This window comes from Moschus berezovskii, chromosome 21 (assembly GCF_049115385.1).
Source record: "Moschus berezovskii isolate FMDL1 chromosome 21, NW_MosBer_1.0, whole genome shotgun sequence".
NCBI classification, from domain to species: Eukaryota; Metazoa; Chordata; class Mammalia; order Artiodactyla; family Moschidae; genus Moschus; species Moschus berezovskii.
Window position 1 is genome coordinate 11,269,368 of NC_142480.1, and position 15,379 is coordinate 11,284,746.

The following is a 15,379-nucleotide window of genomic DNA, read 5'->3' on the forward strand; positions in this document are numbered from 1 at the left end:
TTAGTATGTCTGCCTCTTGATATTATTCAAATAGTTTCGATGCGAGACAGCCTAACAACATCCTTAAAACTGCCTCCCAACTTTTGAAAAACAGTTTAAGTCAGACGACACCCTCAGAGATGTCTCATGTTGAGGAGCTGAGCTTTGACAAGCCAGCAGTTGTTTGAGTGAATAGGATACACTAGATAAAGCATCAAAATTAAGTGCTCCAGAGGCTCCACAATGCTAAGGGAAATAAAAAGATATAAAATGTAATTGATATAACATATGACCACAGTTGTGTAAAACGTAAAAAAACTTTATATAGAAAAAACAGAAAATGAAAACATACAAGAAAATATTAAATAGAAATAGTGATTAAAACTAAAAGTACTCTTTTGTCTGTCTACTTTTTGGCATTTCCAAAGTTTTCCATAACATAGCAAATACATATATATTTTTTAAAACTTAACATTTTTTTATAAAAGACCTTCCCAATCTCTAGTCTATGACACAGTCATTCATCAATTAAGCTTCCGGGACTAGTGAGCTATTAGAATTCATGAACCCCAAGAAGCAGGAAAATAAGAAAGGCATTGATATACTCAAACCTGATATAAAAGAAGTAAAAAACGGCAGTAAGACGATATTACCTCCAATGATTCATCTTGCAACAATGTTATTAGTTCTTTATGTATTAAATATACTCCAGAATTCAGAAGTTTAGACACCTAAAATGTAGCAATAAAGTCTCTCAGATTTGAGAGTACTAGACATATAAAGGTTACAACAACAATTTTTTTAAAATAATCCCTGTCAGATTTACTTCCAAAATGAGACTTGGTTACAACATAAATATAAAATTAGATTTCTAGCAAAAATTATTTGTACACCTAATAAGCTTTTCAGTCTGCATCCTAACACGCTGGAGTGTATGAACACATGCAGGTAGGGAAGTGCACAGGTGGGGGTGGGAGGTGTAGAAGAATGGATTTATCAATCATAAGTTTCCTATCACAATCAGTAATTAGCCTAGGAGTGCCTATAGTCCATATTTCAGTCTTAGAGCAGCCAACAGGGTCTTTCAAGAGAGCGAAGCCAGGGGAGCACTCATCCTGGTTTAGAGCTCCCAGAGGGCACAAGTTCTGCTGAAGGCCAGCAGTCACACAGGGACATAGCAAACTCCTAAGCCAGCAAAACTTCAAAGACTTTTCCAATCAAAGACTTCAATCAGCAAGAAAGGAGTTGGGAGTTGTTGTTCAGTCGCTAAGTTGTGTCCATCTCTTTGAGACAGGCCAGGTTCCCCTGTCCTTCACGGTCTCCGGGAGTTTGCTCAAACTCATGTTCACTGAGTCGGTGATGTCATTCAACCATCTCATCCTTGTCGCCCCCTTCTCCTGCCCTCAATCTTTCCCTGATGCCAGGAAAGCACAATCTTAAGTCTAGACTAATCCAGTTCCTTTATGAACCACCTTTTTTCCCCCTCCAGACAAGCAATGGTGAAAATCTACAATGGTAGATTCACCAGGTTCCACTTTACCTTTAAGTATTTTTTTAACATACTAGAGTTGAGTAAGTTTTAATTGAAAAGGGAGCTCCTGATAAAGAAGGTATTTCAAAAATCTTTGCTCTACAAGGTTGTTTTTGATTTGAAAGTATTTTGAAAATACTATCTTTCTCAAAAACAAGAATAAACTTGGACAATACTAGAGTAATTATCAGAATCCAGTAATAACATTGTCAGGAAAATTTAAATCCACCAGTGGATTTTCATTATTTAAAAGGACAAACCTACACTAAGCATTCATTTATGGAGTCAAGTATCAACTTAACCCACCACCATGCTATGACTGGGTGAATACAGAAACTAACCCCCCAGCAAATAGCTAAACCAATGATTTGCAAACTCACTTCTATTAGTGAAATATTCTTGTATATATATTTCAACACGCCTATTTCTATGGTGCTAACACATTATGTCCACTATAAAACATAAATAAAAATAAAATAGTAAAGGCATGAGATAAAGATAAACTTAAGTAGAAACGCTCATATTGCATAAATATTGCTTTCTCAGACTCTAATCTCATGCAACCATCTCATGAACCAATCTAGACAAATACAAGTATGCAGGGCAGCAACCAAGCATAAATGCCTTAATACACATAGGAGATAAGTAGTTCACTCAGCCAGCTAGTGCCCTCTGCCATTTCTCCTCCTCCAAAAGCATATTCCTGTATGTGTATTGACAAAGATGACTTAATTGTTCAACAATGAATTATTTTAATTAATTATATCATTTAAAGGGAATCTTTCTCAGGGCCTTGCACACAGAACATTCATTTAATTCACACCAGAAAAAAACAAGCAATGACTATCATTCAATAGTCAAGAATCTAAAGCAACATTTCTAATGCTGCTATGGATATCCAACATAGTTTTAGCTAACCTAACAATGCTTTGAACACAGTTCAAGGAAGGAGATACAATATTCTCACTGAGAATAAGAATATTACTATAAAGGAAATAAATATTTTATAAGCCACTCAGATTTTTTATATTTCTTTTTTAAAATTTTATCTTTTGGCTGCACCCCAAGGCATGTGAGACCTTAGTTCCCCAACTGGGAAACGAACCCATGCCCCTGCATCAGCAGCATGGAGTCTTAACCACTGGATCATTAAGGAAGTCCCAAGCCACTCAGATATTTTTATGTGACAGTCCTGAAGTCGACAGATTATAGCTTATACATGTTTATGGCAATGATGGCACGCATGTACTTCCTACAATCACTCAAGAAACATGCCCTAAATTTCAGCCTCAAGGGTTAAAAAGTTATTACATTTATCATAAAATTTAAATTCACTGTGGGACTTTCTTGGTGATCCAGGGGTTAAGACTCTGTACTTCCACTTCAGGGGGCATGAGTTCATCCCCTGGAGTTTCCCACATGTCTCTCAGCAAGGTAAAAAAAAAAAATTCACTTTTGCTCTGATACTACGAAGAGTTGTCATAACAGCTGAATATATAAGCTGTGCCCACAAAATATGAACCATGCATGGTAAAAGCCATAAATTTAAATAAATACTCTCTCAATTTTCCATTTGTTCTCAAGTCCTCGAGTTTAGGTGCAATGCTAAATATAAACATTATAAAGCATTATAAAACTGATTTTACTTCCAGATCTACAGCCATGTTCATACCACAATGTCTGGCTTAAAGTAAGAGATAGTATAATTTAAGACAAGATATACTGAATGAATGGATTAATATATGATAAATGAATGTAACATTTATATGTAAATGAATTCTGCAAACACTCTAAACAGAATTATGAGAATTTTTCCAAATTTAGGATTAGAATATGAAAGAGATATGGAGCCAATATCTTTTAATAAATCTGAAAACAGAAGTGTACAATACATCAGAAAATCATCTAGTACACGTAAGTAAAAAACAACAAATGTAAAGTGGTTATCACTTTTTCAGACTTACTTCATAAAAGCAAATAGCAATAGTGTATCTGACTGGTACTTCGGGGTCATGACAAAGGCAGAAGAATGTAGAATAGAGTTCCATGTGGAAGTTTTTGGGATCAACAAAAACAATCATGGCCTGGTGGAGGTGGAAGAAGATGAGTTTCGAAGAGAAAAACATGCATCAATAACAATATCATAATCATTTCACTTAACTTGAAATCATGTTCTCTGAATCATAATTTAGTTAGAAATCATATTTGGAAGATCCAAATACATGCATATAATTCTAACATATATACATAGAGACAAATATAAATTACACCAATATATACCAGACATAATGCTAACTAGTAAGTGTCACGGAGAAGGCAATGGCAAGCCACTCCAGTACTCTTGCCTAGAAAATCCCATGGATGGAGGAGCCTGGTAGGCTGCAGTCCATGGGGTCACTAAGAGTCAGGCACGACTGAGTGACTTCACTTTTCACTTTCACACATTGGAGAAGGAAATGGCAACCCACTCCAGTGTTCTTGCCTGGAGAATCCCAGGGATGGGTGAGCCTAGTGGGCTGCCATCTATGGGGTCGCACAGAGTCAGACATGACTGAAGCGACTTAGCAGCAGCAGCAGCAACAATAAGCGTCAAATATGGCAATATTTTTCAACGTCATCTATTCACATATTTTAAGTTATAATTAAAATGTGCAGCCACTACAAATGTATAATGTATTACCGGAAAGTTATAAGCACAGTTCTTCCGTACTGAAATATATTTCTTCTCCTGCTCTAAGATTTGGGGTGGTATCTGGTTTTCATTGTGTCCATTTTCCTGTTGCAAGCCCAATGTACAAAGTTTCTTATAAAACTCCAAAAATCTCAAGTGTTGATCTGGAGTAAAAATTCCTAAAACACATGTAAAACCTTTGATCAACATTTTATTTGAAAACAAAAATTAAAGAGAGAAAAGCAAAGTAAAGTAAAAACATAATTAGAATATTTAAACAAATAAAAACATAATTAGATATTTAAACAAATGGTTGGAAATCATAAGTAAAAGTAATAATGAGAAAAGAGTAACTACTGTGAAGAAGTCTAATGGGTCTTTACCTTATGTTAATTTTAATATTTTCATTTTAATTTTGATAGTATAAACTATGTGATGCAGGAATTATACCTGCATTAATTTCTGCAGCGTGTACCACAGTATATACCACTAACGAATAATTACCAAAATAATACAGCAGCGATTATTACTATTTATTTCCGGTAAATATTTTAAAGTTGCCTACAGAAAAGACATGCACATGTGTCTGCAGAGAAGGAGCTTAAAAATGGGACCTCAGGGAATTCTCTGATGGTCAAGTGGTTAAGACTTGGCATTTTCACTGCCAGGGACCTGAGTTTGATCCTTGGTTGGGGAACTAAGATCCCAGGAGCTGTGTGGTATAGAAAAAAACTCAAAAACTCCAAATATGAAAGACAGCAAAATAAACCCAAATACTTTTGATCAATGACTGGTTCCATATGCATATACTATCTTAGAGAGCTAGTAACTCAACAAATACTGAAATACTTTTTTCAACAGGCTATTGAAAGCCTACAATCCACATAAAAATATTTTTTACTATGCTAGATTATTACAATTAATGTTTACATTATTTTAATAAGAGAGAACTGAGTAATACATTTATTTTTTTTTGTAGTTAATTTATTTTTTATTGGAGGCAAATTATTTTACAATATTATATTGGTTGGTTTTGCCATACATTGATATGAATTTGCCCCGGGTTTACATAAGTTCCCCCTCCTGAACCCCTCTCCCACCTCCCTCCTCCCTTTATCCTCCCTCTGGGTCATCCCCGCATGCCAGCCCCAAGCATCCTATAACATGCATCGACCCTGAACTAGTGATTCGTTTCACATATGACAACATACGTGTTTCAATGCCATTCTCCCAAATCATCCCACCCTCAAAAATGCCAAGAGTTATAGGTATTATTCTACATTCTAATTTGAACTGCTCATGTGATATACTAATCATTCAAAAAAATTAATAAGGGTATACTTACTATGTACCAATAGCTAATATACCTAAACTTCTATGATCAAATGTCAACTAATATAAAAGATAAGATATTCAGAAATTTAAAGGACTATGCGTACTTCACTCTGCCATTGTTCTTTCACATAGGTTCTATCAGTGAAAAAGTCATTAAGCTGTTACATACTTATAGGGTAGGCTTTACAACTGAAGAGCTGCAGTTTAGGAACTAAGGTAAAAGAAAAAGGAAAAATTCTCTGCAATCTTGACATTTTTAGCACATATCATACCGTATAATCCATGGCATAGTTTTCCTAAATGGAAAGATAAAGAAATAAGAATTGATTCATCTGCTTTGAAAGATTTTTCACAAAATGATTTCACTACGGGAAGTATAGTTTGACTTCTGTCATCTGAAAAACAAGAATAAAACACAGTTTAGATCCAGTTGCCCACACTGCAAATGTGTAAATTACTGTATACACACAAATTTCAGAAAGAAAAATTACTATGTTAGTCTCAGAGTAACAGAAAATATCTGACAACAATGATGATGGAGGTATGATATAAAGAGGAAGTGAGAAGTGAGTGGAAATCATCAAGAACTTTAGTCAGGCTGAAGAGTTTGTGGGCTCCCCTTGTGGTTCAGTGGTAAAGAACCCTCCTGCCAATGCAGGAGCTGCGGGTTTGATCCCCGGGTAGGAAAGATCCCCTGGAGAAGGAAACAGCAGCCCACTCCAGAGTTCTCGCTTAGTGCTGGCATTCTTACAGTCATGCAGACTCACACCACACTGCATTTTATCATTTCTTTTTGATATATTTTAAAAGTTAGTTCATATTACACTCTGTATAATGAATGCCTTCACTTTTACTTCTTATGTGACTCTTTAAAAAACTGATTTGATTCTTTGAGTGTTTGCTTACTCATAAGTTTCTGATATTAACAATATTTCAGTTTTGATTTCAAATACTCCCTGAATTTCCCACAGTTCTCTTAAACTTTCAGAAAAGAATCACTACTTTATTAGGGTCAAACCAGTCAATCCTAAAGGAAATCAACCCTCAGTATTCATTGGAAAGACTGATGCTGAAGCTCCAATACTTTGACCACCTTATGCGAACAGCTGACTCAACGGAAAAGACCCTGATGCTGGGAAAGATCAAAGGCAAGAGAAGAAGGTGGCAGCAGAAGATGAGATGGTTAGATAGCATCACCGACTCAAAGAACATGAATTTGAACAAACTTTCGGGAGATAGTGAAGGACAGAGGAGACGAGTATGCTGCCGTCCATGGCATCTCAAAGAGTCAGACACGACTTAGCAACTGAACAACAACAAAACTAAGGGTCTGACAACACTAAGTAACATTTTAACAGGATTATTGGTATTATTATTACTGCTATTATTATCATCACATTTCAGCAACGTATCTATTGTTTTTACTAAGTAACATTCATCCAACATTTACTGAATTTCTTAGAGAACAAACATTAACAGAAATAGAAAAGTGAATGATAAATGGTTTCTGAACTTATGAAATTCGGACCAGCAATCAAGCCCCCAAAATATCATAAGACAATGTGATCATTATTTAAATAGTTAGTATAAGGCAGAAGTCTGCAACTATTTTTGCAAATATTCTAGGTTTTGTAGTTTATCTGTCACAAGTACTCAACTCTGTCACTTGGGCACAAAATAGCCAGAGACAATATAGAAACAAATGAGCATGGCTGCATTTCAATAAGCTCTATTTACAAAACGGGTGGCAGTGGGATTTGACCCACAGGCCATAGTCTGCCAACCCCTGGTATAAAGGGATTTAGAAGCTGTCAGCAAGAACACTGGATCTGAACTGGGCACTGAAAGGAGAAGCAGCTGGCTAGGAGGAAAATAGAGGGAAGAGTGGAAACAGAGAACACGGAGAGCCTGGAGGTGGAAAGAATTGGGAATGCCAAGAAAATGGCAAGTGGGGCTGCAGCACCAGAGCCACGAGAAGCAGGAAAGAACAGCAGGAAATACAGCCAGGAACACACGCTAAGACAGATCTGTGACAGCCGAGCGTGCGGCAGGAAAGGTCCCAGATCACAGATGGTCTCTGGCTCTAGCTTGGGTGACTAGGGGCGCCCCATTACTAAGACACGGACAGCCATTCATTCGCTTCTCAGGTACTGCTATGTTTAGTCCTCTGGTGCACCACATGGCTTAAATTATTATTCTGTAACATTCAGAAAACAAAGATCATGGCATCTGGTCCCATCACTTCATGGGAAATAGATGGAAAAACAGTGGAAACAGTGTCAGACTTTGTTTTTTTGGGCTCCAAAATCACTGCAGATGCTGATTGCAGCCATGAAATTAAAAGACGCTTGCTCCTTGGAAGGAAAGTTATGACCAACCTTGATAGTATATTAAAAAGCAGAGACATTACTTTGCCGACCAAGGTCCGTCTAGTCAAGGCAATGGTTTTTCCTGTGGTCATGTATGGATGTGAGAGTTGGACTGTGAAGAAAGCTGATCGCCGAAGAATCGATGCTTTTGAACTGTGGTGTTGGAGAAGACTCTTGAGAGTCCCTTATACTGCAAGGAGATCCAACCAGTCCATTCTAAAGGAGATCAATCCTGGATGTTCATTGGAGGGACTGATGCTAAAGCTGAAACTCCAATACTTTGGCCACCTCATGAGACGAGTTGACTCACTGGAAAAGACTCTGATGCTGGGAAAGGTTGGGGGCGGGAGGAGAAGGGGACGACGGAGAATGAGATGGCTGGATGGCATCACCGACTTTGTGGACATGAGTTTGAGTGAACTCCGGGAGTTGGTGATGGACAGGGAGGCCTGGCGTGCTGTGATTCATGGGGTCGCGGAGAGTCGGACACGACTGAGCGACTGAACTGAACTGAACTGAACTGAACATCCACACAACATAGTTGTCCACATGGCAATAATTTTTAAGAGATTCTCCTAGCTCAGTTAAAACATTGTTAATCCTACAATTACACAATAGTGTTTTGCACCTGAGTACTTGACATCTGTCCTTTCAAATTACACCCTACCAAAATAGTCAATTTGCACGGATAAAACTAATGTCCAACATTCGTTAAGAATCTAGTCACACACTCACAAGAGCAACTAATCATCTCGTTGACTTGATCTGCATAACACAAAGAAACACCTCCTTACTGATTCCCACCCAAATACCCTGCCCAGACTTCTCTTCTTGCGACCAGGAGATTTCTAGCATTAAAATATAAAATAGAGGAAACTAATATTGATATTGCTTCAGTCAAGATCTGTCTTAGGATCAGTTAGTTGAGCAAGTTAAAAGCTAACCCACCAACACAAATTTTTATGAGCTCTCCACACTAGTCAGGTACATGCTGATGAGAGAAGAGAGAGGGGTAGGGAATATACACCACCACCAGGTGCCAGGAGGGGGAAAGTGGCAGTGGAGAAAGCACTCAGAGGAAGGACCACAGCAAGAGAGAGGGGAAGGGACGCCTCACTCTCATCAGGAAGACTGACTATACTGCAGCCAGCTTCCTCCTCTACTCGTGACACGGAACAGGAAAACAAAATGCTTTCAGAAGCAAAGCTATGGAAACTCACCTGTATCAAATATGTCAAGCAGATTAACCAAAGTTTCAAAGGCTGCCAGCCTCACACTGCTGCCTTCATCCCTAGAAAGTTCTATTAATTCAGGGAGCACCACACTTTTGCTAAGTTCTGTCCTGCACAATAAGCAACAGAAGAAAACAAATCAAATCAATAAATCTTTAGTAAGAATGTGATTAAGGATCAGTTGCTGAGCTGCATGCTGTATAAATAGGAAAAATCATGAGGATATGGCTCCTGCTCTCTGGGAGCTTGCAGTCTGGCTAGAAAAGAATGACAGTTTAAATATACGAAATATCCATGGTAATTGCATCATCACTTATACAGCTTACAGTTGCTGCTCAATATATACTCACTGCTGCTGCTGCTGCTAAGTCACTTCAGTCGTAAGTGAATGTATTTCTGTGACAACTAACATGGTTGAACAATGAGGCTGAATATATGTGTATTAACCACTTGCATTTATTCTTTATGAAGCATAATATTCATTTTCTTTGCTCATTTGCTGTTTCAAAAAAGTTCAATGGAAATAAGGCATCACTGTGGACCTACACATATGATGCAAACATTTTCCCTCTTCATTAGTTCCTCTCAGCATACTGGATTACAGGTGAGGAATTTTTTCAGGAAGTAGATGTAAGTTGTACACTGCCCAAACTAGTCGATTTATGAGACTATCATTCTCTTGTCTCACAGCCAGAAGTATACAGAATAGAAGTCGAAGGACAGCCTGATCCAATTGCCTTTCTAGGGATCCACAGTCTAGATGCTGGTAACTACAATCTAACCCTGTCATGATGTCAAAAGGGGGTAAAACATAGGAACAAAAAGGTGAATGAAATAAGCAAGCTTCACTTTTATCTCTCTTAACACAAACACGTCAGAAGGTACTTACCATGATCACTTTTAAAGATCATAAAAAGTTTAGTTCTTCAAATAAATGCCTGTTTTCATGGAATACGGAACAGGATACGCATGTCTGACAATCCAGAAACAAAGATGTGACCAGAAATTGAAAGGATACTTACCCAATGCCCTGAGCTATGTTTTCTAACTGCCGACACATACAAGACCGAACTTCATGTTCTACATCCTGACAGAGAGATTTCACCAAGGGAAGTATTTCTCTTTTAATGCTAAGAGAGAGAAGAAAGAAACATGCAAATAGGTATTTTAGAGTAATTAATATTTCAAGAAATTATCCTGAAAACCTTAGCTTAGTAACAATGTACTTTAATATAGAGCTTTATAGTTTACAAACCAGTCAATCCTAAAGGAAATCAACTCTGAATATTCACTGGAAGGACTGACACGAAAGCTGAAGCTTCAGTACCTTGGCCACCTGACGAAAAGAGCAAAAGGCCCTGATGCTGGGAAAGACTAAGAACAAGAGGAAAAGAGGCCAACAGAGGATGAGATGGTTGGATGGCATCACCGACTCAGTGGACATGAGTCTAAGCAAACTCCAGGAGAAACTGAAGGACAGGGAAGCCTGGAGTGCTGCAGTGCATGGGCTCACAGAGTCAGACATGACCGAGTGACTGAACAACAACAGTTTACAATGTATATTTATATATGTGACTACATTTGCATGTTAACAGCTACTTTTAATAATGACAGAATCTTTTAAAAATAAGGGTTAATTTAGAATTGGCAGCTAAAACATCTTAGCTAGATAAAAGGCTACAGGCAAGTGGACTATCTGATTCTAGCAGCCATCAACCAAAATATTCTTCAATTTTATATCTCACTCTTGCGTCATAATTACATAACATTCCATTCTTTCCACTTGGTATTTATCATCTATGCAGAGGGTAGCAAATAAATTATAAACAATCTCCATAAAACCTCAAAGTAAGATAAATTATTCAACATAATGAATTCATAGCAATAATGGAAAAGAGCAGAAATCTATCTTTATGTCATGTTTATCAATTTTTAAAGACTATAAGATAATATCATGCTATCCTCAAAACTACACTAGGTACATGATGGAAATGACTAATGCGGGAAATAAAAAAAGTTACCCTTACTGATTTTGAAAAGACAAATCAAGAAGAAATGCATCTGAATAGTAGATTTCAGAGATTTCTATATTCTATAAATTCGAGTCAGTTAAACTGTATACAGGAGAAGGCAATGGCAACCCACTCCAGTACCCTTGCCTGGAAAATCCCATGAATGGAGGAGCCTGGTAGGCTGCAGTCCATGGGGTCACTAAGAGTCAGGCAAGACTGAGTGACTTCACTTTCACTTTTCACTTTCATGCATTGGAGAAGGAAATGGCAACCCACTCCAGTGTTCTTGCCTAGAGAATCCCAGGGATGGGGGAGCCTGGTGGGCTGCCGTCTATAGGGTCGCACAGAGCTGGACACAACTGAAGTGACTTAGCAGCAAACTGTATACAGTATGGAGTAGTACAAATATAATTATTAAACCTATTAAGTCAATTTAATAAAGTAGACAAAAAATTATGTACAAATACTCACGCAAGGGCATCAAATTTGTTGGTCAATTTTCCTAAAATTTTACAACTAACTAAACGAGACTGGACTGTTTGGGAAAGTTGTGCCTTGGAAACGAGTGGATTCAAAATCTAAAGAAAAGATTTAGAGAACAAATTTACAAAACTTTATATATTCTTGATATTAATGTCAGCTATTTTCTTCAAAGAACATTTTAATATCCTAAATATTTTTTACAGAACCTCAATTACATTTTTAGGTCCATGGTTGTTCATCACCTGGATCACTACACTTTCTGGATTATTAAGAATGCACAATAAATCATGCAATCAAAAATAATCAGGCACACAAAAAATTGAATTAAAGCTTACGGTGAATTCTCTAATGATCTATATGTACATACAGGTGTGAAACATTCATTTTTCAAAAGAAAAAAGCAAGGTAATTGTCAGAGATTGTGAAATTTGTTTTTGTTCCATATAATTTTTTTATATTTGCCCTAAAGTAAACAAAACACTGTAACTTCTGGGACTTCCCTGGTGGCCCAGTGGTTAAGACTCTTGTGCTCCTAATGCAGGGGGCCAGAGTCAGGGAATTAGATCCCACATGCCACAACCAAAACCCACCACAGCCAAATAAATAAATAAACTTAACTGAAATGCTATTGCTGATGAAAGTCCAGGCACACATGCATTTTCTCATATTACTAGTCAAAAGTTTTAAGAATAGTAATGCCTTCTAACCCAATAATTCCATTTTATGCAAGTTACAGTTAAGGAAATTGTCCAAAAAAACAGGAGAAGCTCTATGGAGATGTTCACTATTGCCTGACTTTGGTAATAAAACACTGAAAACAGGCTCAAGTATTTCATAAATAAGTAAAATATTTGTAGCTACTACAAATGAGTGATATGAGGAAATAATAAAGAAAATAATACTAAAGGAAAAACATGTATAAATTCAATATGATCACTAACATGTCAAATAGAACCATATACAGGGAAAAAATTCTGAAATGAAAATATATCAGAATGCTAAAGGTAGCAAAGTACAGAATCATGATTTTTCTTCCTTCTATATTCTCTACCACTCAAGTTTTCTATAATGAATATGTGCTGCTTTCAGAGTAGGAAATAACTCTATTCTTTTTGAAATACCATTTTTATCAAAAAACAAAAACCTTAGAGTAACTTAAATATTAAAATTTATATAAAAAAAGTTTTACCTCATGCCTTAGGGTATCTTTGGGCAATACTTCTATCACAGACAGAAGAGTTTCCAGCCATGCGTTGCTGACACCTGAATGACAAAGACAAAACATAAGTTAATTATCTCACAAATTCAGTTTCAACTTAGTCATTAATATTTACAACAGACTTTAATTGTAAAATAGCAATAATTATCTTTATTGCTACTGTAAGTAGCTTCTCTGTTTGTCTTAGTCAATATCTGAAAAACATTGGTATTTTTAAAAATAATATCAAGGGGTAACCCAAAGTTGTACTTTTTCCTTATACTATAATACTATGTGTTGTATAAGAAGCAAATCTAAGAAGAAAGCATAAACTATAAGATGAACAGATGGGTCTTCAGGCTTCAAACGGCACTTAATTTTGTGAGTTTGTCCAAAAGGAGCCATCATGAATTTTAGTCACACCACTGACCAACTAACTCTTAGGGAGAACGGCCTCACTCATTACAGTCATCAGACCTCCATGACTCAAACATCACAGCCACATGCGAGAAACAATGAGTGCACGCAGGATGAAGCAGGCCAGGCCCCTGACCTGCGTCCCTGTGCTCCAGGTGCAGCAGGATGACTTGGAGGAAGGAGTGGGCATATGTATGAGCCGACACTGATTCGTCCTGGAGGATGGTCAAAAACGACACTGCGGCCGTTAACTGCATTTCCACCCCTGCAACATGCAGGGCTTCCTGTATAATCAGAAAGAGTTTGTAATTACATAAATGAGAGATCAGAAGTTATAATTTTTTAAAAATCCAAGGTCATAGAAATCAAACAGTCATATTCTACAAAATAACTATATATGACCTTTAAGGATAGGTACTTCTTCTTAATACTTTATTTAAGAAAACTACATTAATCTGCTCCTGATTGTTTAACTCATTAGACCACATAAAGTTTTAAATGTCTTAGATAATTTATAACACTCCATTGCTTTGCTGCATAAAGATCATAAAAAGTACATACACCTTTAGATAATAGAATTGGCATTTTTAACAGATCTCAGTTTCTGTTTTCCTATTTGTATTGTACAGTTTGCCACCCCACCGAAAACAATAATGCCAAAACTTAGACAATTGCATGTGTTTTTATTACTTGTATTTCAGCTTCAAAAAATAAATATTATGCATTTCACTATAAAAAAGGAATACACTTATGATTGTGAAAATGTATTTTCCCCTTTAAACAAGTGACAAGAACACAAATTACTATGAAGTAAACTGTTTTAAAAAAGGAATTTTTCTTACTATAAGAATGTTTTTAAAAATTAGTTATATTCATAACCATCTCCACTCACCTTTTAAAGTCAAAGTCTACATTAGAATAGTTTAACACATCAAAGAGTAAAACAAAAGAAAACCTATCTTTCATATAAACCTCACCAAGGTCTCACCTGTATTTCTCTAGAAAACTATGTAGGTGTGCATAACATAGATAGAGCTAAAAGCATTACTTTAATTAATTACGGTAACTACTGGAATTTCCCCTAAATGCCTATTTTTATAACTAATAAACTTGGTAGAACAATGTGGAACTCGTATCCATAAAACAAAGTTTCATATCTGCGATCTTAGGAAAAATAGTCTTTCTGCATTATTTCCTAATATATAAAACATAGATATGGATTCATCTTCTTAAAGATTTGATTTAAATCATTTACACAGAAGTTTTATGACTTACCAACTTGTGCAAACTGAGCATTGACATAATGACCACTGTGTATCCAACTGTCTCCTCTACACCACCCTCGGGGATCTGGTAGGTGTCTCATCACCTGAACCCATCTCTCGCCAAAACCTGTTCCTCCTATCTTCTCCACCTCAGTAAACAATACATGATAACTCTGTCCTTCCAACTTTCAACCCTAAAACTCTGGAGTTATCCTTAACTCCTTTCTGTTGCTTACTTCCCATAATCATATGAGCAGTCAATCCTGCCCCAAATCTGACCATCAATCACCTTTATCACTAGCATGATGGTCTAAACCACCATCATCTCCAGCCTGAATTACTCCAATAACCTGCTAATCAGTGTCTGATACTATCACTGTCTCTCTATTATCCATTCTTTACAGCAGCCAGAGAGATTCTTCTAAAGTCAGCTCATGTCACTTTTCTGCTCAAAACTCTCCAGTGGTTTTCCAACTGACTCAGAGGAAAAGTCAAAACCTTTTCAATGACTTACAAAGATCTGCTCCCAATTCCCTATTTTCCCAGATTTCCACACAGTCGGCTCTCTGAACTCCCTCAAGCCTCTACTCTCCTCACCTTTCAGTGAGCCACTCCCTGATGATCCTATTTTAAACTGAAAGCCATCCCTCCGCCCCAGCCCTCACCATGACCCAACTGGGTTGATCATCACCATTATCCAACATAGAACACAGTCATTTGTTTACAGTCTATCTCCCACATCTAGAACACAAGCATCATGACTGCAGAATTTTTTGTCTGATTTTGTCTGATTGACCACTGTATCCCCAACTCCTACAGCACACAGCAGGCATTCAGTGAGTAATTGCTGGATGACTGAATATCTCTTACCCTTTCACCTAAACTTC

The 15,379-nt window shown here is 37.0% G+C and overlaps 1 protein-coding gene across 10 annotated transcripts in view; it reads right to left on the reverse strand.

Moving 5' to 3' along the window:
- PPP4R4 (protein phosphatase 4 regulatory subunit 4) overlaps positions 1-15,379 on the reverse strand; it is a 101,301-nt gene that overhangs the window by 34,438 nt on the left and 51,484 nt on the right. For 9 of the 10 annotated variants that reach the window (XM_055418441.2, XM_055418440.2, XM_055418442.2 and 6 more), the window contains 9 exons: positions 13,364-13,511; positions 12,802-12,875; positions 11,601-11,707; positions 10,140-10,247; positions 9,106-9,227; positions 5,789-5,911; positions 4,191-4,360; positions 3,475-3,594; positions 633-710 (listed from right to left, as the gene is read on the reverse strand). In XM_055418441.2, coding sequence (XP_055274416.2) covers positions 633-710; positions 3,475-3,594; positions 4,191-4,360; positions 5,789-5,911; positions 9,106-9,227; positions 10,140-10,247; positions 11,601-11,707; positions 12,802-12,875; positions 13,364-13,511 — 1,050 coding nt within the window. The remainder of the gene's footprint in view (positions 1-632; positions 711-3,474; positions 3,595-4,190; positions 4,361-5,788; positions 5,912-9,105; positions 9,228-10,139; positions 10,248-11,600; positions 11,708-12,801; positions 12,876-13,363; positions 13,512-15,379) is intronic. The other variant, XM_055418443.2, reaches the window with a different exon arrangement.